The sequence below is a fragment of the Haliotis rufescens genome, unplaced genomic scaffold, assembly GCF_023055435.1.
Source record: "Haliotis rufescens isolate VD_foot unplaced genomic scaffold, xgHalRufe1.0.p SCAF_38, whole genome shotgun sequence".
Taxonomy (NCBI): Eukaryota; Metazoa; Mollusca; class Gastropoda; order Lepetellida; family Haliotidae; genus Haliotis; species Haliotis rufescens.
In genome coordinates, this window is record NW_025964090.1 from 4,239,142 (window position 1) to 4,264,365 (window position 25,224).

Here is a 25,224-nt window from a genome sequence, read left to right on the forward strand (position 1 = left end):
GGTCATGCAGATTTCTGTTGGTTGCAGGATTTGCAAAACATGTGCACCGCCAACTCGTTGTCAGCAGATATTTTCCAAAACTTTTCCTGTTTTTAATCAAGGTGTTCACGTGATTTGATGCATTTCGCGATGTGAGACGCGTTTTATCACAATATAGACCTTTATTATCGATCAGATCGTCCTGACTGGGTGCCACCATTTTGTGTGAAGCAAACGCAAGTGATACAAGAGGTGGAATCGGATTGGTCCATAAGAGAGGCTTAGAAGGGACATAACTGGTAATAGTCACTGGTGGCGCTACGATCGAACCCAGTAATTCCAGCCTAGTTCGGCAAGGGTGGAAACTGGACTTTTAAAGTCAGTTAACTCCCTTGCCTCGGAAAGATGAATCCAATCCAACCAACAGCAACAGCAACAGCCATCGGGGGCTCATTGTCGTGTAGAATTGTCTCCCCTTCCATGTATAGTTTCACAATTTTGTAAAGGTAAAGCATTCTGTAACATGCTTAAATTCTATACAACAAAATTTGCATTTTGTGGCAAACATGTATGAATAAATTTAAACACATTCCTAAACATATTTAGATCTATACATGTATTTATGAGCTTACATTCTAAATATTTTTTACAGTGTAATTTTCTTCTTTGTCTTCTTCTAAATAAATAAATTGGAGTATTTGGCTAAACCAGCTCTTGTTTGAACAACTTGAATTACAATTGCTGGGACTGGCAATTTACACAGCCTTTATATAGTTAAGAGGGGCCGCCTCCGTGGTCTAGTGGTAGAACGTCCGCCAAGAGGGCGGAAGGTCCGGGGTTCGATCCCCGGCCGCGTCATACCAAAAAGACGTTTAAAAAGGTGGTACTTATTGTTACCCTTCCTGCTAAAAGGACTGGTCGGCTCGGAGTCAGTATACTGTGTCTGGGTGTTAAACTGCGGCTTGGTATCTCAGTGGGCTAGCACATCGGCATCAGTCCGGACTAGTACAAGCAGACACACACACGTGCATGCACGTCGCTATATCAATGCAATAATCTTGGACGCGAAGTAAGGTTCACGTCACCTCACCTCGCATCATGCTGTCAAGGAAGGAAAAAGGAAAAACAACATGGGGATTCCGGGATTTAATTTACTGCTCTGACTTGCTATGACTGCCAATTGATCATAGCCTATCCTCACTGAAAAGGCTGCTGCTGTTTATTTCGGCTTGAGCATGAAAACAAAACGAATTAAAAACAAGTCATCAGAATATATATACGCGAGCATCCATCCATTGAAGTTCGGTTTACGGAAGATGACGATCTATGTCGAGAATAGCCGAATCTTGGTTTTGAGTCACGTGACAAAAAGTTAGCATTTCATTGGTCAGCTCTTCAGCCACGCTCATTATCATTACTTCAGACTTGTGGCTGAGAAACACAACTGAACCTAACAATGGGAGACGCTCGTGAGTATTTTCTTAACATTTTGTATATAGTAAGTATGTATAGCAGTTTGATAATAACAGTGATGGATCAAGAGAATATCTTTGTATTAAGGCAAAAGTGCATGCATCTCATTCTGAGCAAACCACGCTGTCGCCATTTTGGCAATGGCTTCCGCTAGCACACAACAAAAGCAAAATAACATGACCAGTATATGCAAGCCATGAGATAGGATACAGTCATGTTATCTACTCCGATATTATGCTAGAATAACAATTCTTTGCACAACCACTAAATGCGTGGCGCTAAATGCAGAAATACAAGGCCTGAAACGATTTCTTCACACGAAGTCAAATCATGGCTTCCTCATGGCACAGAGCATGTGCAGTTGTCGGACTAGGCTAAAGCTATGTACATATTTACATTAAAATTGTAGAACGTACACATATCCATATCGGATCGGGATAGGTGTCCCAGATGTTTTTAAAGAATGTCCGCCCTGTTTAAGGAGGGCCTTATCGAACTTGTTGGTTTCTTGCATTATGACGCATATTGAAACGTAACACATTCCAGTGGTAATTTAATGACTAGGCCTTCTTGGAAATTCCGTACTACGTATTTGGTACTAATTATTTTACCTGAAGACACAAACTTTGCTAATATTCCAAATTGTGGTATTTCTACTTATCTGATGTTTTATCAGTAGGAAACCTAGGAATGATTCTGCATTAGCGAGGAAATCAGTTCTTTTTTGTTCTGGTTAGATATCCAACATGAACTGGTCACTGATACGTAGATACAATTCCATGTATGAGTAACTTTCTTATGGTTTGTTGCAAGTCTTTTTAGGATGTTACTGAGTTATCCGGAATTTAGTAAATTGGGATGTCTAATTGCCAACCAACATACCTCGGCCTGAAGGTGATTTGTGTTGCAAATCCAATATACTGGCATTAACATTTTCATGAATTATGTAGCTCGAAGACAATGGTATAGTTGACCCATAACCTACCTCACAACTAACCCTAAGGATCGGTAAGGGGTGCTTGATCGGAAAGGGGTAACTAACCCTATTGATTGTAAATTGGTGCTTGATCGGAAACCCCAACACAACTCACCCTAAGGATCTTATCCATGATAAGAATACATTTTTAAAGTGAATCAGAAGATGACCCGTATAAACAAATAACATTCAGACATGCACTTTCGGTAAGCAATAATGCAAAAGTCAACATCACTTCAAAATGAAATAAATAAATATGTTTACACATTATAGTTTTATACATCACTTTTCATCTCACACATTATAATTCTGTAGTGAATTTGCAAATTCTGCTCTATTTAAGCACAAAATGTTATTTACTACAAGATAGATATATTTCAGTTCTGCTCTAAGTGAACATTTCTGCGAAAATATTCTGTTCAATACAGCATCGATTGAACTGTTGGTGAAAGTATTGTTGGATGGTGCTGGAGAATGTGTGATGAGAACTTGCAGAGAACACAGTTTTCAGAATAGTGCCACATGTTTTTCCTTATATGCTGGGAACAATCTGTCAAGTTATACAGTTATTTACATATTACTGTTGGAAGATAAGTTGCTGTTTATCAATGACCAATAGACGTTGGATAGTAAAATGCAGAGAAGTACATCATGGTTCATCAGATGGTTTTACAGCTTATCTGCAGCTGCACATGGCTTCATTTTATGTTGTCACTGGTTTGCCTTGTGCAAACAAAGCCATGTTCACTGATTTGTATTTTTTTACATTTATCCATGTCAAACCATGGTTCTCCTTCAGCAGTTTGTTAAATTTCACTGCTCACGGTTGAAATGTTTGTGTTCCAGCATACAGTTACGCTCCGCCTCAGGCTGCAGCACAAACAGGGTAAGTGATGTTTGACAAGTTACTGCTCAGCACATGAATTCTGAATAAATGTAGCCAACATATTTTCAATATTGATTCCAGTAGGGATAGAATTATTGATGTATCATATCATGCTGTGAAGTCGTTTATCAATATGGTAGAGTGCATTTTCCTCTCGTGTGAATATAAAGAAGAAATCATGATTCTATATAAATGTCTTGATTCACTTAGGTTACGTGACTAGAGCATGTCCATGTGTTTTTGTTTGGCCTGTGCCGTTTACTTCCAATTGGAAGATGGCTAGTACTATACAAGCTTAACATAATCCATGTTGTCTTGATGTGACATGTCACCACTTTGCATGTCAATCACTGGATTTCTGGCCCGGACTCAATCATGTCAATTATTCAGACTGACGCTCATGTAACTGGAATATTGCTGAGTGCATTCAGACATGCATTTCTTCTGACCTATATTAAAGTATTTCTAAAGGTTGGTATCTAATTAATGTGACTTTGATTTGCCAACCTTACACTTCTATTACTTTGTAGATATGCAGCCTACGGCAGCTCAACAGAAACAAGCGCCTATGGGCAGCAGGTATGTATGCCTAATCCTCAAGACTTGTCACTTCCCAAGGTGGAAATCTGAAATATTCAAGTGTTCAACTTCAAGATTATTCTGTTGTACTTGATAGATGTTGAAGTTGTTTACACACAGTAGGTTAGAAATTCATCTAAAACTGAGTTTTCTGATGTGTGATTTGTTGTATTTATTACCAACCGCTAATCTTGAAAGTTACCTAATGCCATTGTCTGAAGCAAAACCACTTGCTACTTTTCTTACTTTATGGTTGGATTTCAGGCTAGCTATGGCCAGCAGAGTTACAGTGGGTATGACCAGTCATACTCCCAGTCAGCAGCACCTGCCCAGACCACCACCCCAACGACTGGATACGCACAGCAGACACAAGCCGGATATGGGCAGGCTGGATACGGACAGAGTGCATACGCACAACCAACAGGTATTTGTCAAACTCATAACAATGGATGTTCTTATGCTGCTGTTTGTTCCACATGCAATGGTTTGGTTTAATAAAAAAGAGAATGTTATTGGAAAATGTTAGTATGCGTTTTCCCGATACTGTTATTGATGTTATCATGATTGTTTTTCGCAGCCCAGCCCACCAGTCCAAGTAGCGCTTATGGTCAGTACGGTCAGAGCAGCTATGGTCAGTCATCAGAAAGCAGTGGGTATGGCCAACAATCGTCTCAGGCACCATCATCCTATTCTCAGTCGGGTAAGAGTAATTTCTCAGTTGCCCTCTTAGATGTCTTAAGAGTTTCATTACTTAGATGTTACCCTTGAAGTTCGGGGTTGGACTAGGTCTTCAGCAATCCATGCTTGCCATAACAGGTGACTAATGGGGATATAGCATTGGATTGATATTTTAGTTGTTGCATGTCATCGTATCCTATTGCATAGATCAATGCACATGTCATCACTGGATTGTCTGGTTCAGACTTGATTATTTACAAACCGCCAAAATTGAAGTGGAATATTGATGAGTGTGACGTTAAACAAACAAAACAAAAACTCTGTCTCTCCCAACTTCAGCTAATATGTTATGATATTCCCGTTACACTGTTCAAAGCGATGTATGACCCAGCTCACTGGGGTTATCCCTGTTGGTGCAGCCATGTAAAAGATTTTAACTAGCCCAACAGACACCTTTGACATTATCTAGTAACTATTGTTACCGTTGCTAAATCTTGATGCATATGGTTGTGTGACCCCAAACTTGTGGTACGAAGCGACTCTGGGAATCTTTCATTTAAAGCTCTGTATGTTCCATAACCAACATTTGTGCTTTCAGGCTATAGCCAGGGTGGTCAGTCTGCTTCATCAAGCTACCAGCCGTCCAGTGGTGGCTATGGTAGTGGACAGCAGAGCTATAGCACCCAATCATCAGGAGGGGGATACGGAAGCCAGTCATCCAGTAGTGGCGGCAGTGGCGGCTATGGAAGCCAATCTGGGGGATACGGCGACCAGTCATCTGGGGGATACGGAGGTCAGCCGTCATCAGGGGGCTACGGGGGTGGTCCTTCATCAGGGGGTTATGGGGGCCAACAATCGGGGGGTTACGGGGGCCAGTCAGCCGGGGGTTACGGGGGCCAACCTGGAGGTGGTTATGGCAACGAGTCTGGGTACCAGCAACAAGGAGGTTATGGATCCGGAAGAGGGGGCCGAGAGGGAGGTGGTTACCAAGGTAATTTAATAGTGGTGATAACTGTAGTAGACTTGTTTGTTGATGGGAAGGTCAGTTTTGGGAGGGGAGGGTGTAACATGGGACTACAACTGCTATAAATGTAGTGTGTAGTGTTCAACAACAGGACTGTCAGAAAATAACAAATGGTTGTGCATTAATCGCTATACTTTCTATTGACATTTGAATGATATTAAAACAACCATGCCATAGTTGTCTTTTTGCACCTTTCCGGTCATTTGAGATGATATGGATGTCATGTTTTGTTTATGTAAATATTATTTGAAGGCAAAGGTTTTAATATAAAGTGCACATTTCATAAAAGCTAAGCCTTCCTTCATTTCAATGAAACATGTTCAGTATTTTCCCCCTCAAACCCCTTCAAAATTTGCTTGTTTTGTGTCATTTAACTTGTTTGTTTTGACATCTACCAGCCTGCTACGGTCTGGTGTTTGGACAGTCCTGTATGTGATAGTCTTTGTGTGGGTCATGTTAACTGGACAGGGAGAATACATTTGTTTTGCATGCTTTTATCCATTGAGATTTTATTCACCATTCTGTTCTATTTTATAGTTTGTTGAACTCTGAAAAGTTACTGTCATCCATTCAATTTTAAATTATCATGCTGTTTAATAAGATATTAAATGAAAATTATGCGAACATATTTTTTTATCACCAAATGACGATTCCAAATTGAGCCATGACGACTGTTTGGAATAGTATACTATGGTAAATGACAAGTTAAGAGCTCATCTGAAATATACCTTGGCAGTTGAGAAATATGTTCTACAAGACAACACAGCAAACTCATTGGATGTGCCTGTTCGTAAGATGAATGGCAGCACCAGCCAGCTATAAAATGCTCGTCTGTTTGTGCTTCAGGTTCTGGTGGAAGAGACGGTGGCAGCAGAGGAGGGGGAGGATATGGGTAAGAATCTTTGTCCTCTTTATAATATGATTCGTAGGATTTGCAGGATTGCTTAAACCCTTTTTAATCCTGGCAACAATGCTGCCATTTTGAACAAGTGAATTATCTTTAGGTAACTGTTAGCTGTGAACACTGATACATTTCAGTCCCTGGCTTCTATGGTGTATCGAAAAAATGTACAAACTTAAAATTTTTAACTAACCCTTGGATCACCATTAAGAATTATGGGACTACATAACTAGTAGCAGTGTCTAATTTCGGGAAAATATTTATTTTGGTTCAAGTTTTTAATTGATTTTTATGAAAGAAATACAAATAGTTTCAGATTGATTCTTATTATAGGACATTGACTAATCATTAAACAACATGTCTCATATATTACAAGATAAGTTATTTGGAATATTCAAGAAATGTTGAAATCATGAAAGTCCTATATGATCAGATTCATGTCTCGACAATATCACCATTTTATCTTGATGTTGGTTATTTCATCAGTAAATGGACATGTTTGATGGCATTAGTTGGTTAATGTCTGATCTTAGAATCAGTTACAGAAGTAATTAATATTCCAAGCAGTCCTGCAAGTCCTTGTTTTCCATTAATACACCATCACCATGTATGGAGATGGCATTACTATGTATAGAAGTGTAAAGGGCAACTGCAATTGCAGAAAAGCAAGATTGTAACTACTGTATGTACCTATCAACAAATATCAAGTTAAAGTAAAATTTTGAAAAGTGGTTTGTTGGCATGTATTTAATTGTAAAGGTTCACATCCAATGAAACGCATGACTTGAATGTTATCTGGTTATGACTTGATTCTGTGTTTCTCTTAATGTTTCTAGCAGGATTGTTAACATCAAAGTGTTAATCATTGGGTGAAAATCACTGGTGTACTTTTGATGGTGCTCACTGGACAGACAGTAATAAACACATAAAAACTAATACAAAAACTTTCACTGCCATGTGGCAGCTGAAGAGATTGTAAGGAATTCATAAAACAACAACTTAATGGTTCAACTAAAATATGCATGTGCGCTATTTGTGGAGGCTGGTTGTTAAATCTGTGGGTTTCATGTTCTGAACACAACATGAGCAGCTGCCATGGTGGTATGCCTAAAAGATCAAATGTTTTATTGAGCAGTATTCACAACAAAGTGTGGTAATCATAGGTAACATAAACATGTTAAATTGTGTTGCGTGACAATTCGAGCGTGAGTGGTTCAATTTTGTTCGTGAACAGTATTGATTCACATTAAATGATTTTTGAGTCACAACTATGTTTTTCAAACATTCATATTTCATTATTTTGATGCAGATATCCTGTTATTCATAACCCCATTTGTCAGAAAGGGGAAACCAAAAGACTGGGTTCGATCCCTGTTCTGATGTTTCTAGGTTTGTCAGCACCATGCCCATGTTTGACAAACATGGTAAATGTTTTGTGTGCTCCACTCTTCGATTTCCTCCCACATCTATCTGACAATCCTTGAAATACTGGTCTATGTTAAACCAAATTCAGTATTTGGCAGAGGAATATACATGACTGCAAGTAATGTGGTCTGTTGGCTAGGGAGATCATAATAGAACTGCCAGAGGTTTACAGAACCACTGTTCTTAGCATTATTTCTGGTTCTAAAAATGCATGTGAATAATCTAAACAGGAAATGAACCAGTGTGAAGTATGTATTGAGGACCAACTGAAGTTGACTACCTGGAGTTTGAATGATGAAGATGCACAGATAAAACTTTTTATAAATTCGTTTTTATCGCTAATAAGGACTAAAATTATAAGCCAGGAGCCTGCTTCAACCAATACCTTAAGTATTTCAGTCCACAAATGTTCTTTCTATAAAACAAAATGATATGTTTCACAAGATACAGGCGTGCCCCCCCCCCCCCCCCATATGAAGATCTGGTTAGAATCGTTTTTCCCCAGCCCATGCTTGTCGTAAAAGGCAACTAACAGAGAAAAGGCGATCAGGCTTGTCATTGTATCACAATTATCTAGATTGATGCTCATGATGCCAATCACTGGATTGTCTGGTCCATAGTCAATTCTTTAGTGACTGCCATCACAGCTTGAACATTGCTGAGGTCACTGTTACACAACGGACAAAATTAAAGTTACAGGGTATTAAATCATTGCATGTATTGTTGGACACTTAGTCATTGTCCAACAAAATCAAGCTGAATTTCTTCTGTAGTGTAAGAACAATACTAAAATCTACAGTGCAAGTAGGGGCATTTTTTTTTCAGTTTGTCAGTTCATGGTCGAAGCAACATTTATGAAGTGTTTGGCAGAAGTTGCAAACCTAGGGTGAAAAAGACATTCTGTCAATAACTAGTGGATAAAATGTCTGAGAATGAAGAAATTTGTATTGTCCAGATAAATGTCATGTTTGTTTACTATATACATAACAGGAAAAGGTCGAACAAATCAAATTAATGGTATATCAGTTGAGCGGAGTGCATTGCACGTTTGTGGGAATTGTCACTGTTTGGTCTAGGTTCACGTACGTGTGGTGAATTTTCAACATTTGGACCAAACAATGTAAACAATTGTAACCAGGTCACACTTGACAATCCTGAATAATGAATAATATATAGTGACATTGTCGTAGGACAGTGTCATGCAGGTATACATCTAAACATATGGGATAAATTGCTTTGGGCAGGTGCAAGGGATTTTTCCCTGAGTCGATACCAATTTGTCTATAGTGTCTGGTCTATTTTCATGTTTAAAAATGAAGTGCTTTAAGTATTTATAGGAATGCTAAGAATGCTATTCCTAAAGCATTTATGAAAAAAGTGTTGATCCAAGTGATAACTGGTGTGTTGAAGAAAGATTGCAAAACATTTATGGAAATGATTTTCCAAAGGGAAAATTGGTGTGAACATGGTGTCAAAAATAAACCAATAAACCATAAACTAAAACTTTACCTGTCCAGTGAGTTATCTTTAAAAGTTCAAAGGGTTGAATATACCAACAAAAACTGAAATAAACAACTAAAAAAAGCTGTTATACTGTGGCTCTGATTGTCTTGTACAGGTTGTGTTTAAGGGTTCTACTAGAGATCACCCAAGTGTTGTGTGATAGAAAGACATGTTCATATGGTGGTCATGACAAAGTTAATGCAAAGAGTTGACATGGTGTGATTTTTCGAAGAAGCCGATGGAATTGTTCACGAGGCAAATCCCCAGTACCTCTCTTTGCCCTTAACATTACATGAATATTTTCTGCAACATTACAGATCCTTCAACTGTTTATGTATATGGAGTAGTTTTGATGGAACAGTTTGACATTAATTGTTCATAAATATAACATATTTGATCCAAAATATTCTTTTCCTTCTTGCAAATACTTCAGATTGAGAAAAGGTAAAATTGAGCACACAAAAAACACAGGAAACATCTCAACTTTTGTAGTTTGTGGTTCCATGAGTTATTCCCCTTTTCTTCAGATTTAAGTCACATTCTTCAAGTTTGATACAAGGGAGTTCTCACTATATCATCTTAAACATTATTTCAAGAAAATATGGGGTGTTAGAATATGGAAGATGATGTCTTTCATATTGATATTTTCAAACCAGTTGAGCTCAGTCACTAAGACATTTAAAGATATGAGAAGGCTTGCTGTAGGGATTATGTCCACCTACCTCATCGGTTGTTCAAGGTTTAAACTGAATGTTGTGGTCACAGTATGAGGCTGATCCTGAAAGACTGAATGTCATTGTTTGTAACTTACAACAATCTCCTGATCCGTTAAGATATGGGTAGAAAAGGTATTCAGCAACCCATGCTTGTCGTAAAAGGGGACTATGTTAAAGCATGTCATCAATCCCATTTGTGTGTTCGATGCTCATGATATCAATCATTGTATTGTCTGGTCCAGACAGACTGCAGGCTGGTGTCATATAGCTGGAATATTGCTGAGTGTGGCGTAAAACAACAAACCAAGCCAAATACAACAATCCCCTACTTTGTGAGTTTGAATAGGACCCCAACAACCTCAGCTTGTCATAAGAGGCGACTAAGAGGCGGATTGGGTTGTTTTGCTCAGTGACTTAGTTTATTGCATATCATTGCAATTATGTCAATCACTGGTTTGTCTAGTCCAGATTTGATAATTCACATGCCTCAAGTAACTAGAAGACTGTAGCTGATTGATGTTACACAAAAAAGACGAAACAACTGCAGTCAGGTTGACTAGATGTGTCCCCTGTACCATGGATGGCTAGATTGATGTTCACTCTGTTATCCAGGCAGAGTTGTGATCAGCTACATATTAGCATCAAATATGCCAGCTGAATCACTCTAACCCAATTAATTTTTCCGTTACTTGCATACAAATATGCATAGGTATTCAATAACCCAATAGTATGTAAGTAAGGGTAAGATTTATGGAAGAACAACTTCTTTATTGCAATTAGGAGCGACGTTTCGGTGTAGATACTAAAACTGTTATCAATCAAGTGAAGAAGTTACCCAGTGGTATAACACTGTGCATAATTACCGAATGTAGCATTTTAAGCTTGCTTTCACATGTCTTCGCAGATTATTTCTTGTTGACTGAATGCAGGCATCGTGTATACATGAACTCTACTGCTGTGGTTAATGCACAAGTGTACACCATCTCGTCTATTGAAACTTTGACAGCGTAGAAAAAGCCTACTCATCGGTTAATAAAACCAAATAGACTGGACTAATGAGTAAAAATATATTGAATACCCAATGACAACTATATTGTTTGAATCGCTGATCCAGGTTTGTCATCCATGCAGGCTTTGTAAGACCCTATAATGGTCCATCTACACATTAGGTGTAGACATCATTAGTTCCAAAGCCAGGTCACATTCTGTTATAGAATGGAGATTTGGGGAGAAATCAGCTACTGTTAACTGGTAGCCATCTTTCATGGAACATGTTAAGCCGGTTTTAATTTTTTAATTTTTTAATTTTTTTTAGATTAGGTATAATTGGCTGCAAGTAGGTTTTAAACAAATACAAGGGTACCAATACTTAATGACTCATTGATTTCAGAATACAAAGAATTATTGCAAAATCTTGTAATGTCATGGTGAGCACAGAACTATACCAGCCTTTTGAGTTGTCGTGATTACATGAAATACTTCTAACAATGATGTAGAAAGTCTCCAAAATGATGGTATTCAATGGAGACAGGTTCTTGGTGTGTTCCAGCTGTTAATACAAATTTAGGTAGGAAATGGTTCAAAGAATGTTTAATTAAGAAAAAAAAAGGTTTCATGTTGCTCCACAATTGTGTGTGGTGGTTTGTACAGTGACATATCAGAGCCACAGCTAGGTAGGGGGTTAAACAATGCTTAAAAACTACAAACTGCTTTAGAGCAATGGTATTTGTGGCAATTGTCCACTGGGTGTTACAAAAATGCGAAAAAAAATCTGAAGGTTATACCCTACTTTGATGGTTGCTTACTGTCGATGCTGCATCGATACGCTGCCGAAGGTGCCGTCTAACAATGTCTGACCTATGAATGTTCACAGCGGCGGCAGTCGAGGAGGGTTCAACAAAGGTGGTTATAGTAGTGGTAAGTCAAGGACCAGGCTGTCTCAGCTTTGGGCACACAACTTTCTATTGTCTAGTAATCTGTAGTGGGAAGAGACACCTTGCGTTACACTCAACCACCTTGCCTGTTGTATGTTTTTGTGTTTCTTGTTTCGTGTATTCTGAGTGATAAAATTTGAGAAGTGTGTACTGCTATGATCTAACCTAAACCCGTTCAAACATGGAGGGAAATATTCTGAATGTTGACGCAAAATATGGAAGAGGAGTGGAGGAACAAAAGGCCAAGGTCATAGGAGGAGATTGCAGTCGCAGGAAGTGTGGGATGAACAGACTGTGTGGAACTGATTTGGATGAATTGGATGTTGCTGAAAGATGTGTAAACACCATGTGTTCATTTAGGTTTGTCCACAATTTGGACACAGGTTTTTTTGTAGCAGATTTCTTAACTTGACTTCATCTTGGAAGAAGACTAGTTGCCATGTGGGATATGTTCACAAAACCTGTGGGTCTAAACAATACTCGATGCAGATTGTACAGCCAGGAACTTCGGCATCCATGTGGACACCTTGGCTCTATTCCTGTTGTAATAGAGACCACATGATCATTAGAGAAGTCTGCTGTGTGATGTATGGCCATCTTTCTAAGACAACTATTGTAGATTGGATTATGACAAGAACCAATGAATGGTCTGGAATATGCATGAGATAAATCTGCAACGCATTTGGAATTGGTGGTGTATGTGACAGAACAAGATTTGCGGATAAACTACTGGTCCTTTGAGATGTACACTGTGATTTAAGACCCCACCAACCCTGATCATGGGTGAATACAATGTTTTATGTTTTTAGTTGGTCTCCTGGTGTCTAGAATATAATGCTGGAACCAGGATATAGGAAAACCTGCATAGTGTCCAGAGCAACCATAGTCTTACAGATATACCTGTTTCCATCTCCAACATCACCTTGATCAACTGAAGAAGTTAACGACCTGTAGCGTTCAAATATTTGTGTACTCCTGTTAAACATAGGGATACATGTACCCACTGTAGTTAGACTGACAGCTTATGACAAATGTTAACCCAAAACCGGTCAACCAATATTTTGAGTGGTTGCAATGTAAGAGTGCTTAAACTGAGACAATGTGATTTGAAAGAGTCCTTGAAACTGAAGAGACTTATGTGGGTAGTGCATCCTAATTCAATGGGTTTGAATTGTGTAGACTGCTCAAGTTGTTCAATGTAAAGAGCTGGTAATAATGGCCTCAGGTTGTACACAGGTAAAGTAATATCGCTGTAGACCTGAAATGTGAACAATGTGTTGGTCTACTACAACTGTCATCATTCATCATGTCCAGTGGTGTAACCATCTTACGAAGAAATTGTGTGCAACAGTTCAACTTTATGACAATTGTCACGCAGGAGTCTGTACATGTTAACCTGAACACATGGGATTAAGTAAACCGAAGTGGTTGATTGAACTGCCAACTACACTATATTGAAGGTTGTCCCAGTGATGCAGAAAGCTGCACACAGGTTGACAGTTTAATACCACTTGCAGGGGATTCATATTTACAAGCTGGTGTGGACATGCAGGTAAAGGAATACAAAGGCTGCTCTAGGGTGAACGCTCACTCTAACTCTGGGACTCATTCCACAAAGCGATCTTAGCGATAAGATGATCGTAACTCCGGCACTATGCAAGACTTATGACAATCCTTGCCCTAAGATCAGTTTGTGGACTGGAGCCCTGGTTAACTACCACACTTGTTACTGTTTTTTCCCTACATTGTGCATTGCCTTAGTTTTGCCTCAGCTTGTACCACTTTCCTGTGGGCTGTGTGAACATTAATATGCAAATAATGCCCAACTAGAGTAGGCTTGTATATGCTGGCCTGATTGGTGTTTTTTTTACAAGGTTGTGACCTTAGGTAGAGGTAAACATGGGAAGTTGAACTGAAGATATTGTGGGTCTTGGGTTTTCATGGTTACAGTAGCTGAAAGGAAAGCTACATGTGTTTCATGTTTGGATACATGCGTGGTTGAACAATGAGGTTTTAGATATGGTGGATTTAGCATCCAGAGGGGTCAGCTTGTCTTCCACTGCTTGTGTCTGGTTTTGTTAGTTGCTGCAATGTACTGATTTCTACAGAGCCTTCATCCAAGTTTCTTCCTTTTCTCTGCAGGTGGAGGGGGAGGAGGAGGTGGTGGCAGATATGGATCTGGTGAGTCTTCAAATTTTGATTTTAACTGTTTCTTATAGACCGGATCCGGGGTAGAATAGGTCTTCTGCAACCCATGCTTGCTGTGAAAGGTGACTATGCTTGTCGTAAGAGGCGACTAACGGGATCGGTAGGTCAGGCTCACTGACTTGGTTGATGCATGTCATTGATCCCAAATGCATGAGCGATGTATATGATTGTATATATTGCTGAGTGCGGTGTTAAACAACAAACAAACCAAATCTTTTAAACCTATAGTGACGTCATCCTCTTGTTTTTACAGGGCCTTCATTTTGTTAATAAACTACCGTATATGACCGCATATAAGCCGAATTTTGAGGACCAGAAAAAAGATTATGTAGAAAGGGGTCGGCTTATCCACGGGATACTTTCACGATAGTATTTTTAGATTGTGATCCGACAGAAACATCGCCTAAATGACGGTTCTGATAGTTTACAACCCGAAAGTTTGGAATCAAGTTAAAATTATCAATAAAGTTATTATTATACACCAATGTTGTCATTATTAAAAGAATGTTATGCATATTACTACTTAAGATCATAAGTTTTCAATTGTTTCCAAGTTTATCGTTCTTCATAAACTCCACAATCTTTACATTTAACAATATATAATTCACAGATGAAATCGCCAAAGCTACTACAGGTACGTACGTTTTGCAAAAATCAAAAATTGATAGTGAACAAGTATCTACCTTAATTGAAAGGGGCAAATAAACAACTGTAGCGGCGAGTTATTCCGTTCGCCATTTGCAAAAACATGTGATCAGCTGTTTCCTGTGACCACTGTGATTGCTTCCTGTTGTTTAAAAAGCAACACGGTACACAAGGAAATGAGCACTGATAATAACGGGCCGATTGGTGTTTACACAAACACTTTCAAGTTGTGTGTGCTTACCGATCGTGTTTGGAGTAGGGGCTTAATTCTTTTGTTTTCGAGAGATTAGTTTTATAAACTGCAGAAGCCTGTGAGTAAGTGATGGTCATTTAATTTGTTCATAGTTTATTTAATTCAATTGGATTAACATACGATAGTGGCGGCAATTTTTGAAGTTGAAGTGAAGTAAATTGGTGAGTTACTGCATAGATGTATAAAAGTTGGAATATTTTTATTGACTGGCTAAACTATCCCTCAAAATCCCAGAAATAAGCTTAAACTTACCCATCTCAAAATCAGAAATTAAAATTACAAACAAGCAAAAAATCACAAAAAAATGGCATAACCTATATCTAAACTCAAATAGCCAAATCAAAAAAGTGCTCAGCTAACCACTAACCAAACCCAAAATTCTCCATCCATCCAAAAAAATCGACAAAGTAATCACTAAACTCCAAACAGGACATACCAACCTAAATAACCACCTAAAAAAACACACTACAGGTAACTGCCCACACTGCAAACAACTAGAAATCCAAGAACATGCACTCATCCACTGCACACACTACCTAACACATCAAACCGCATTACAAACCACCCTCAATCTAAACAAGGCTCTCACTCTAGAAGCAATACTGTATTATAATACTGCGGCTTATCCGCGGTCATATACGGTACAAAGGTAGTCGAGATTTCTCAGATCTTGTCTGCCTTTCATGTTTATCAGCATTTTGAACTCTTCCCCCCACCCCCCACGCACGCGCACACGCACACGCACACACGCACACACACACACACAAAAGTAGTGTTAATTATCAAAGATTTAGAATCATCCTTTGAATATGCATCCAAGGCATCTTCTACACTGATTAAAAGTCACGATTCTTCGATGTGAATTGAACCTGCACCCACACATGTATTGTAACCAACCCACTGTTTTTCCCACTGAGCGACCGTGCCAGGTGATGAAAAGGTTTTTAATCTTACATGTCAATGACTTCAGGCTTCTAGTACTTATTACCCTGCCTGACGCTTGGCATTAAGGGGATAAAACAAGGAGTGGTCTGTTCAGTCAGTATACTGTGTCTCGGTGGGGTGTCAATGTATTTGTCGTAGGCAATGGTGTGTGAATTCTGTGAAAACGTTGATTTCTTTCAGATCGTGAGATGGAGACACAACATGATACAATCTTCGTGTCTGGCATGGGAGAAGATGTGGTAGAAGAAGCATTGGTTCAACATTTCGGCAGCATCGGTGTCATTAAGGTATGCGGCACTGTTCATCTGTAAACTGAAACGCCAATCAATATCATGTTCAAATCTGTTGGGTATGAAATAACAAATCATAACTGACCTTCTGGGCTCTGTTCTCCAAAGTGATGAAAGTGCTACAATCAGACGATGTTGTGAGGCTATGTATTGGAGTTGCAATCATGTTACCACTAAGACTGCTTTGTAGAAGGGCCCAGCTGATTTGCTCTGATAGTAACAGCAGCAAATCTGGCGTATTTACATCAATGCTTGAACATACACTCTGATCTGATGCTGAAACATTGTCTGTAGGGAGACAATTTCTTGCGACAACTCATTTAATTGAATTTTTATATGTTCATAACTGTTCTTCTCAGACTGACAAGAGAACAGGAAAGCCCAAAGTGTGGATCTACAAAGATAAGGTGTCTGGCAAGCCTAAAGGAGAAGCTACTGTGACGTTTGATGATCCTTCTACAGCCAAGGCCGCGATTGACTGGTTTGACAGTAAGCACTCACGAATATCGAACACTGCATTTAATATAACCCTAGTTGGGCCTTGCACCATAATTATGTGCTGGCAGATTGTGTGCTGATCAATAACATGGACAGTTGCACATGCTATCAACATCTAGTTTCCTAGCAACAGAATCACTTCTCTACAGGATGCATTGTCATGATTATTACGGTTTTTAAGAAAACAAGAACTGGTTCTCAGGCAATGGCATTGGAAAATATGGTGCAGGCGGTGTTTTTTGGGGGGAGGGGGGGGGGGTGTTTTGTTTTTGTTTTTGTTTGGTTTTTTTTGTTCAAACTGGTATGTAACCAAATAAGCAGTTGTGGACAATCAAATCAACCTGGGAAAGGACCTTGCTTCATAATTGTATTCTTTGATGTGTAATATGCTGGAATAGGAAAATACAATGTATTGTTGAAAAGGCCATGTTACAGATGTCAAGCAGTTCGTGTTGTACTATTTGTAACTGAAAGGACACATAGTTTCACAAATTCTAAATCTTGTGAAAATCAACTTACCTGGGTTTTATTATCCCCCGCCGCGCGAAAGCGCGAAGCGGGGGATATAGTATTCACGACCGTCCGTACGTCCGTCCGTACGTCCCACCTGTTTGTTGCCGCGATATCTCAAGAACTAAACACTGGATTGTCTTCATATTTGGAACTATGGTGTATATACAGACTCCGCAGACACCAGTCGGTTTTGGTGACCTTGATCCCATTTTCAAGGTCACAGCAGACAAATCTGCTTTTAGAGTTGGAAAACGGTGTTGCCGCGATATCTCAAGAACTAAACACTGGATTGTCTTCATATTTGGAACTATGGTGTATATACAGACTCCGCAGACACCAGTCGGTTTTGGTGACCTTGATCCCATTTTCAAGGTCACAGCAGACAAATCTGCTTTTAGAGTTGGAAAACGGTGTTGCCGCGATATCTCAAGAACTAAACACTGGATTGTCTTCATATTTGGAACTATGGTGTATATACAGACACCGCAGACACCAGTCGGTTTTGGTGACCTTGACCCCATTTTCAAGGTCACAGCAGGCAAATCTGCTTTTGGAGTTGGAAAACGGTGTTGCCGCGATATCTCAAGAACTAAACACTGGATTGTCTTCATATTTGGAACTATAGTGTATATACAGACTCCGCAGACACCAGTCGGTTTTGGTGACCTTGATCCCATTTTCAAGGTCACAGCAGGCAAATCTGCTTTTAGAGTTGGAAAACAGTGTTGCCGCGATATCTCAAGAACTAAACCTCTCGATTGTCTTCATATTTGGAACTATGGTGTATATACAGACACCGCAGACACCAGTCGGTTTTGGTGACCTTGACCCCATTTTCAAGGTCACAGAAGGCAAATCTGCTTTTGGAGTTAGAAAACGGTGTTGCCGCGAAATCTCAAGAACTAATCGCTGGATTGTCTTCATATTTGGAACTATAGTGTATATACAGACACCGCATACACCTGTCAGATTTGGTGACCTTGACCCCATTTTCAAGGTCACAGCAGGCAAATCTGCTTTTGGAGTTAGAAAACGGTGTTGCCACAATATCTCAAGAACTAATCGCTGGATTGTCTTCATATTTGGTACTATGGTGTATATGGCGGGGGATATTTCGTCACTCTGTGACAAATACTTGTTTGCATAATTTTCAATTTACATCCTTATGGTGTAGTTGATTGATTAATGAACAGCAGTTGTTGTTGTTTTCATTTTTTGCCAAGTGAAATTATTACAAAATCTGAAAATGTATCATACTAAAGTTTCTACGAAATCTATTTCAGAGAAAGATTTCAACGGGAAGACCATCAGTGTTGAATTAGCCCAGAGACCAGTTGGAAACTTTGGTGGTCGTGGTGGCAGCCGAGGAGGTATTACATCTTTCTTTGTATATGTGCGTTAGAACACAGTTGAAAGGAAAGTGTCACTAGCGTGTGTTCTCTGCTTGATGGCATGAACTATTCATACCTATACTTTCAAATAACTTTCATATTTTTGTATATACAAACACTGAAGTTATGTCAGGGATTCTGAGTTATGTTTCCAGCAACCTATACCGGTCATAAGAGGTCATAATGGATCATTTGGACTCTCAGTACTTTGTTGATTGTGTTGGTCATACCTCCACGGTGTGGATCATTGTTCACCATATCGATCACTTGATTGTCTGGTCAAGTGGCCTATTATTTACAGGCTGCCGTCATAAAGCTTTAATATTGCTGAGTGTTAAATAAACAGAAAAACTGTTCGTCAGATCCCTTTTAATATTCATATTGTAAATTGAACGTGTAAGCGAAATATTCCTTGACTTCACCATGTACACCATGTTCACCTTGTTGCCAATGTGCTTGCAGGTGGTGGCCGGGGTGGTGGCGGCGGCGGTGGTGGTGGTCGTGGAGGACCCCGGGGTAAGCCTCACTTCAGCATGTTCAGAAGGGATTAATTCAGGAAATATCCAAAGCAATATGCTGCAGTTTGACGAGTTACTTTCAAATACCAAATAGTTATCCTTTGTGGGAATTAATCGGCAGTGTTCGGCAGGCATCATCCCAATGAGAAAGACCTGCATTGCACATATTGTATCACAGGGAAGAAATTATCATTGTTAGCTTTGTTGCAGTATCTGACACCTGTCATGTATAAACAATCATGTGATTTGCTTATGCAAACATGAACACAGTTTTGTGTGCGCATGTAGCAAAATAGAAAATTATAGTGTTTTTTACTGAAAAAAATTTGTCAAAACTTTGAGACGCCCATTCATGAATTTGGTATGGAGCAAATTTCAACCTTGCTGTTAAGATGGTTGGGCAATGACTTTGTGTTGCTTTTTGACTGAAATAGGAACTTAACGTCTTTTGAATGTGCATTAAGCACAAATCAAATTCACTCGCAGGATAATTTGTAAATATTTCCGAACAAGCACCCCAACACCATGCTGAGAGTAAAGATCACCAAGTAGTTTGTAGTTCTTGTTTTAAGAAATGACCCCACTTTTGTCAACTTGAATGTTCCATCAGAAGAGTTAACTTTTCAGTTGTTGAATTTTGTTTACCATAATATTGTTGACCTTTTTGCAGGAGGCGGCATGGGAGGTGGCGGCGGTGGTGGTGGCAGACAGGGAGACTGGGACTGCCCCAACAGGTACTTGTTTGTATACACAATACTTCAGTCAGAGTGTGGTCTCAGCTTTACTTTAGCAGTATATCAGTTTTATCACTAAAGTACTCATGGAAATGAAAAAAACCTGTTTTGCTGGATTTAATAATCGACACAAAGCCTTACGTAGATGTAAATACGAAATAACAAAACAACTGGAAAAGTACTAGTCTGGTTTTGCTAGTTTTATCTCGGTGCTCAATACAAAATGTATTTTACAGGAGGTAATTTGTAGGCACTTTCAACATTCAAAAATAAAACTAAGTCCAAATTGACATGGCAGAAACAGGCTATAGGCATTATGCAAATTAACCTGGAAAAAAGTTTTCAAAACAACAATAAAAATAACAGCTATGTTTATGTATATAATAATAATGACATGTAAGTTGTTGTTTGAGAAGGGAATGTTACTTTTACGTTCTGATATTTTGACGATGATTCACTATCCCACAATGCCACTCACAAATCACTAACCACTCACAAATCACATGCACATGGGTTTCGAGCACCTGTTTTCACCTGTCAAGGTGTCATAGGTCATGGACATTCACCTTGATCTACTAACACCTGGTTATGCTCAGTTTCACAATAGTCTGTTTTGTTCATATTTTTACACACTTTTACATGTAAAAAGACATAAAAACCTTTGATACGCTGTATTTGTGCCAAGGCCCAATAAGTACTAATTGAGTTGTTTGAATATTTATATATTTTGTATATTAACTGCATTTATTTAAAATCTGAGATAAAAAAAACAGTTTTTTCATTTCCGTGAGTACTTTAAGCCAAATGTTCTTCATGCGTTGGACATTAATTACTTTTATATCCATGAGAATGAGTATGATACTGACATATTATGGATATAAGCGGGAATGATCTTGGGAGATGTGGTGCCTTGGAGAGCATGGCGTCTCGTTTCAACACAAATGCTTCAGCGGTGATGGTTGAGATTGTTCTATGGTATGACACCGTTTGAATAAATGACACGTGGACGTCTTATCTGTTTCAGTGACTGTGGTAACAACAACTTTGGCTGGAGACACAACTGCAACTTGTGCAACACTCCCAAACCTGAAGGCATGGGAGATGACGATGATGATAGAGGTAAGGACTATAGAAGAGATCACCACTTTACATTTTTTTTTTGCTCTTGGTAGTGAAGGGGTAGGGTTCACAGTAGCATCCATGGTCTAGTGGAGAGAGCATCTGCCCGGTCGGGGGTTCAATCCCCAGACACATCATACTATAAGTTGGTACTCCTTACGACCCATGATGATTCCGGGGTAGAATAGGTCTTCAGCAACTCATACTTGCCGTAAAAGGCGACTATGCTTGGCGTAAAAGGCGACTAACGGGATCGGGTGGTCAGGCTCGCTGACTTGGTTGATATATGCCATCGATCCCAATTGCGTGGATAGATGCTCACGATGTCAATGACTGGATTGTCTGGTCCAGACTTGATTATTTTACAGACCGCCGTCATATCGATGGAATATTGCTGAGTGCAGCGTTAAACAAGAAACAAACAAATGGTATTCCTTACCCTGACTGGCGTTCGGCATTGAGGGGGTAAAATAAGGACTGGCCAGAATACTGCATCTCTCAGTGGGGTATCCATGTTGATACTATCTCTCTCACTCACTCAGACAGACAGACACAGACACACACCAAAAACACACACACACACACACACACACACAGACACAGTGTTAAACCCCTTTTCTAGGTTGTATTTTTCACATAGTTTAACTTCTGGGATCAAGCCAAAACTAATCATAATCTTGTCCATCCATTGCTACTATTTTCTATTGTCATACATGCCACTATTCCTGTTTTCAAATGACACAATTCTAAGAAAATAGACATACTATCAATTTATGACTCCATGAAGATACTGGTCAGAATTGTTCTTCAGCAACCCGTGTTAGGAGCCAGCTAACGGTATCATGTGGTCAGGCTTGCTGATTTGATTGATTGATGTTATCGCATCCCATCCCAATTGCCTGGATCCATGTTCATTTCAATCACTGCATTGTCCTGTCCAGAGTTGATTATTTACAGACCTGTCATATTGCTGAGTGCGGCCTTACAGATTTGATGTTGTAATACAGTCTGTTACTTTAGCTACAAGTCCGAATCCAGTCTCGTAACATTCAGATCAGTCTAGAAAGCTCAGCTAATACGTGTTATAGACCATATGATAACACTGAAAAACTATCAAAAAATTATGCCAAGCGCCAAGTTCAACTCAGAACTTTTTGTCCCAGACTAATAATAGGAAAGAATTGGGTGGTCCTTTACATTGAATAGTATGTGATGAGGACTAATTCTCTGGTAGATGATGCAGTCACTTCCTTATGTAAGATGTGGTTGGGATCGCATCCAGGTTATATCACAACAGAATAATCAAGAATGAAACCCTGAGTACATTTCTTGCTGTTGTTGAACTGAGTTGCTCTGTCTATGCATCTGTGTTGGGTACCCAGCAAGATGTTTTTGTGATAGAAAGTTTTGTAGAAGAGTTTTGTAAGTTCATTGTTTTATCCCCCTCAAGATCCCGTTTGAATGTATTAAAACAAACTTGACATGTGTACAGAAAACTATTGCATTGTCAGTATGCTCTCGTTATTGCTGGAATGCATTGATCATTCAACTGCACTGATGTATTTTTGTAATATTTTTTCATAATTTCATAACTTTTCAGGCCGTGGACGTGGTCGTGGTGGTTTTGGCCGTGGAGGACCAGGTGGACGTGGTGGTCCCCGGGGTGGACCCAGAGGAGGCGGGTTCGGAGGAGGACGTGGAGGTGGACCCGACAGAGGACGCGGCGGATTCAGGGGTGGTATGCGGGGCGGACCAGACCGGGGCAGAGGAGGTCGGGATGGAAGGTTAGTGAGACTAAGATGGGAATCATTAGAGAATTCCTGATTTGTCACCACCTTGAGACAATGGATCAATCATGAGTCAATGTTATGTAATGCTGCGGTCAACAGTGGTCCAGTTTTAGCCTGTAAATACTTGTTGAGTCCAGCCGGTCCAGCCGGTCCAGCCGGTCCAGCCAAACTAAATTTAGGGAAGAGGTGCAGTACAAAGTTGGATTTTGATATGTGGATGTTTTGAACTTAGAATGTTTTTTGTTAAACTTTTGTGTGACCTATAACTTAAGAACTGCTACATGGATTCTTTAAGGAAGACTTTCGTTTCTAATAGGTGAGGTGAAGTGCAAAGTTTGAATTTGATATCTGAATATATTTTCTGAAAAGAATAAAAAAAAATATTGAACTTCAAGAGATGTTCTATTTTTGGACATTAGATTTTCGTTATAATATCAATTGTATTTTGTTATAGAATGGTTGTTTCAAATTGTGATCTTCAGACAGGATTTAGCAATAATTTACTAGTTTTGACTGAGTGAATGACTGGCGCAGTAAAGAAATTATATTGCATATTTAAATTTGTGTCGGCTATTGAGGTTTTCTGCATCAACGCAGACCTTGTTGGGATTCATAATCTTGCTGTTTTGACAGAACATTTTGTAACTAACAATGCAACAAACTTTAAAAGCCGTATACCCTTAGTTGACACCTTATCTCGGCATTCCCTGCATTAATGTCATGATGTACAGTATATAATATGGCGTTCTTGTGCATTAGGCTTTCAGTTTTTGAAGTAACCTTGGATATTGAATTTGACAGGTATTTACATCTAACCAACGTATATTCTGCTTGATAGGCCTTCCTCTTTAATAATATGCTTGTCGTAAAAGGCGACTAACCTGATCGGGTGGTCAGGCTCGCTGACTTGGTTGATACATGTCATCGATCCCAATTGCGTGGATCGATGATCATGATATTAATCACTGGAATGTCTGGTCCAGACTCGATTATTTACAGACCGCTGTCATATAACTAGAATATTGCTGAGTGCGGCGGTAAACAACCAACCAACCAATCCTCTTGAATACCTATTTATTTTCCCTGTCCCAGTGGAACAAACGAGCAGCCACTAATTATACATTTCATTTTCAGAATGGACCGAGGAGACAGAGGCGACCGGCGACCCAAACCATACTAGAAGTTTCTCATCTGCCGGCTAGAAAAGTCGTCTTCAGAGAAGAGCATTTTAGCCATCATCTCATTTTAAGTGTTCATCATCCATCCTTTTACTCTTGACAATTTGTTTACCTTGCTTGATCATGAATAACATGTCCATCTCCATTGACTTTGTTGTAACATGTAATGTCATTAAATTTGTACAGTAAAACTATGGTCATTGTGTTTGTTCTGTGTACCATGAGTGAGTTGGTTTCACGCTGCTTTTAACAGTATTCTAGTTATATCACGGCATGTCAACTTAATGTGGGAGGACAGCCCGAAGTGATGCAGGTCTCAGACGTTAACCACTTTCGTAAAACCCACGAGCATTGGTATGGTGCTGACAATCCTAGAAACATAATCGGGGTGAAATCGGGATTGGAACCCCCAATCATAGGTTTCTGGCGTGGCCAAGGGACGCAACTCTGTACAGCGAATTGCGGCGCCTTAGACGACTGGGTCACCTGTGGCCCGTCAGCAAAGTACCGCTGTGTACAGCTGTACCTCAGTCCTGCTAAGATCTGCTCCTGGGTTCAAATCCCAGAACTCAGAACTGATCAATAGCCTTGATTTGACTGCATCTGTGTCATGCACTTGTGTTGATGCAAAGTGGTGAATGTGTAATGTGCCACTGTGAAATGACTGAAGTACTGTTTCAAGTGGTAAAGTTAAGAGCAGAGTATTCTGTGAAGTATGGGAGCAGTTGAAATATACAATATCGGATAAAGAAAATATTATACCTGAGTTTGAGATGCCCACAGACCCCTTCATACACTTGTGGAAATGTTGACATCCTCAAATAATTTCAGTAAGAAGATGCATGAATGTAATCATATCCTATTGTAAGAAATTGAGGATGGAAAACATGTTGACCTGTTGAAACCCCCCAAATGTAGAGAATTAAATTCTGACTCTCTATTTTTGCACAATGTGTGGCTTGGTGTATTGTAATTGTGACTTTCCTGATGGCAAAATATCAAGGAAGCTGTCTGATATCTTTACTATTCATCTGCAAAACCATTTGCCACTGCTTTTAAATGAATTGC

At 39.4% G+C, this 25,224-nt stretch overlaps 1 protein-coding gene across 2 annotated transcripts; it reads left to right on the forward strand.

The window, feature by feature from the left end:
* Positions 1-1,324: 1,324 nt before the first annotated feature.
* LOC124113790 (RNA-binding protein FUS-like) lies at positions 1,325-24,350 on the forward strand. 2 transcript variants are annotated; one of them, XM_046474307.2, is made up of 18 exons: positions 1,325-1,448; positions 3,275-3,314; positions 3,845-3,893; positions 4,158-4,317; positions 4,471-4,593; positions 5,170-5,364; positions 6,442-6,487; positions 12,014-12,057; positions 14,217-14,255; positions 14,893-14,916; positions 16,306-16,412; positions 16,775-16,904; positions 18,710-18,796; positions 19,280-19,333; positions 20,006-20,069; positions 21,094-21,188; positions 22,789-22,972; positions 24,113-24,350. In XM_046474307.2, exons 1-18 carry the CDS (start codon positions 1,436-1,438, stop codon positions 24,156-24,158), a joined length of 1,500 nt encoding a protein of 499 aa, XP_046330263.1. In that variant the 5' UTR covers positions 1,325-1,435; the 3' UTR covers positions 24,159-24,350. The 2 variants fall into 2 exon arrangements, with proteins under 2 accessions (XP_046330263.1, XP_046330264.1); XM_046474308.2 differs by lacking the exon at positions 14,893-14,916.
* The last annotated feature ends 874 nt before the right edge of the window (positions 24,351-25,224 follow it).

Coding starts and splice junctions, on each gene's coding strand:
- LOC124113790 (XM_046474307.2), top strand. Junction 14,256..14,892: donor TGGTGGCAGATATGGATCTG/GTGAGTCTTCAA, acceptor TATAATTCACAG/ATGAAATCGCCAAAGCTACT. Junction 19,334..20,005: donor TGGTCGTGGAGGACCCCGGG/GTAAGCCTCACT, acceptor ACCTTTTTGCAG/GAGGCGGCATGGGAGGTGGC.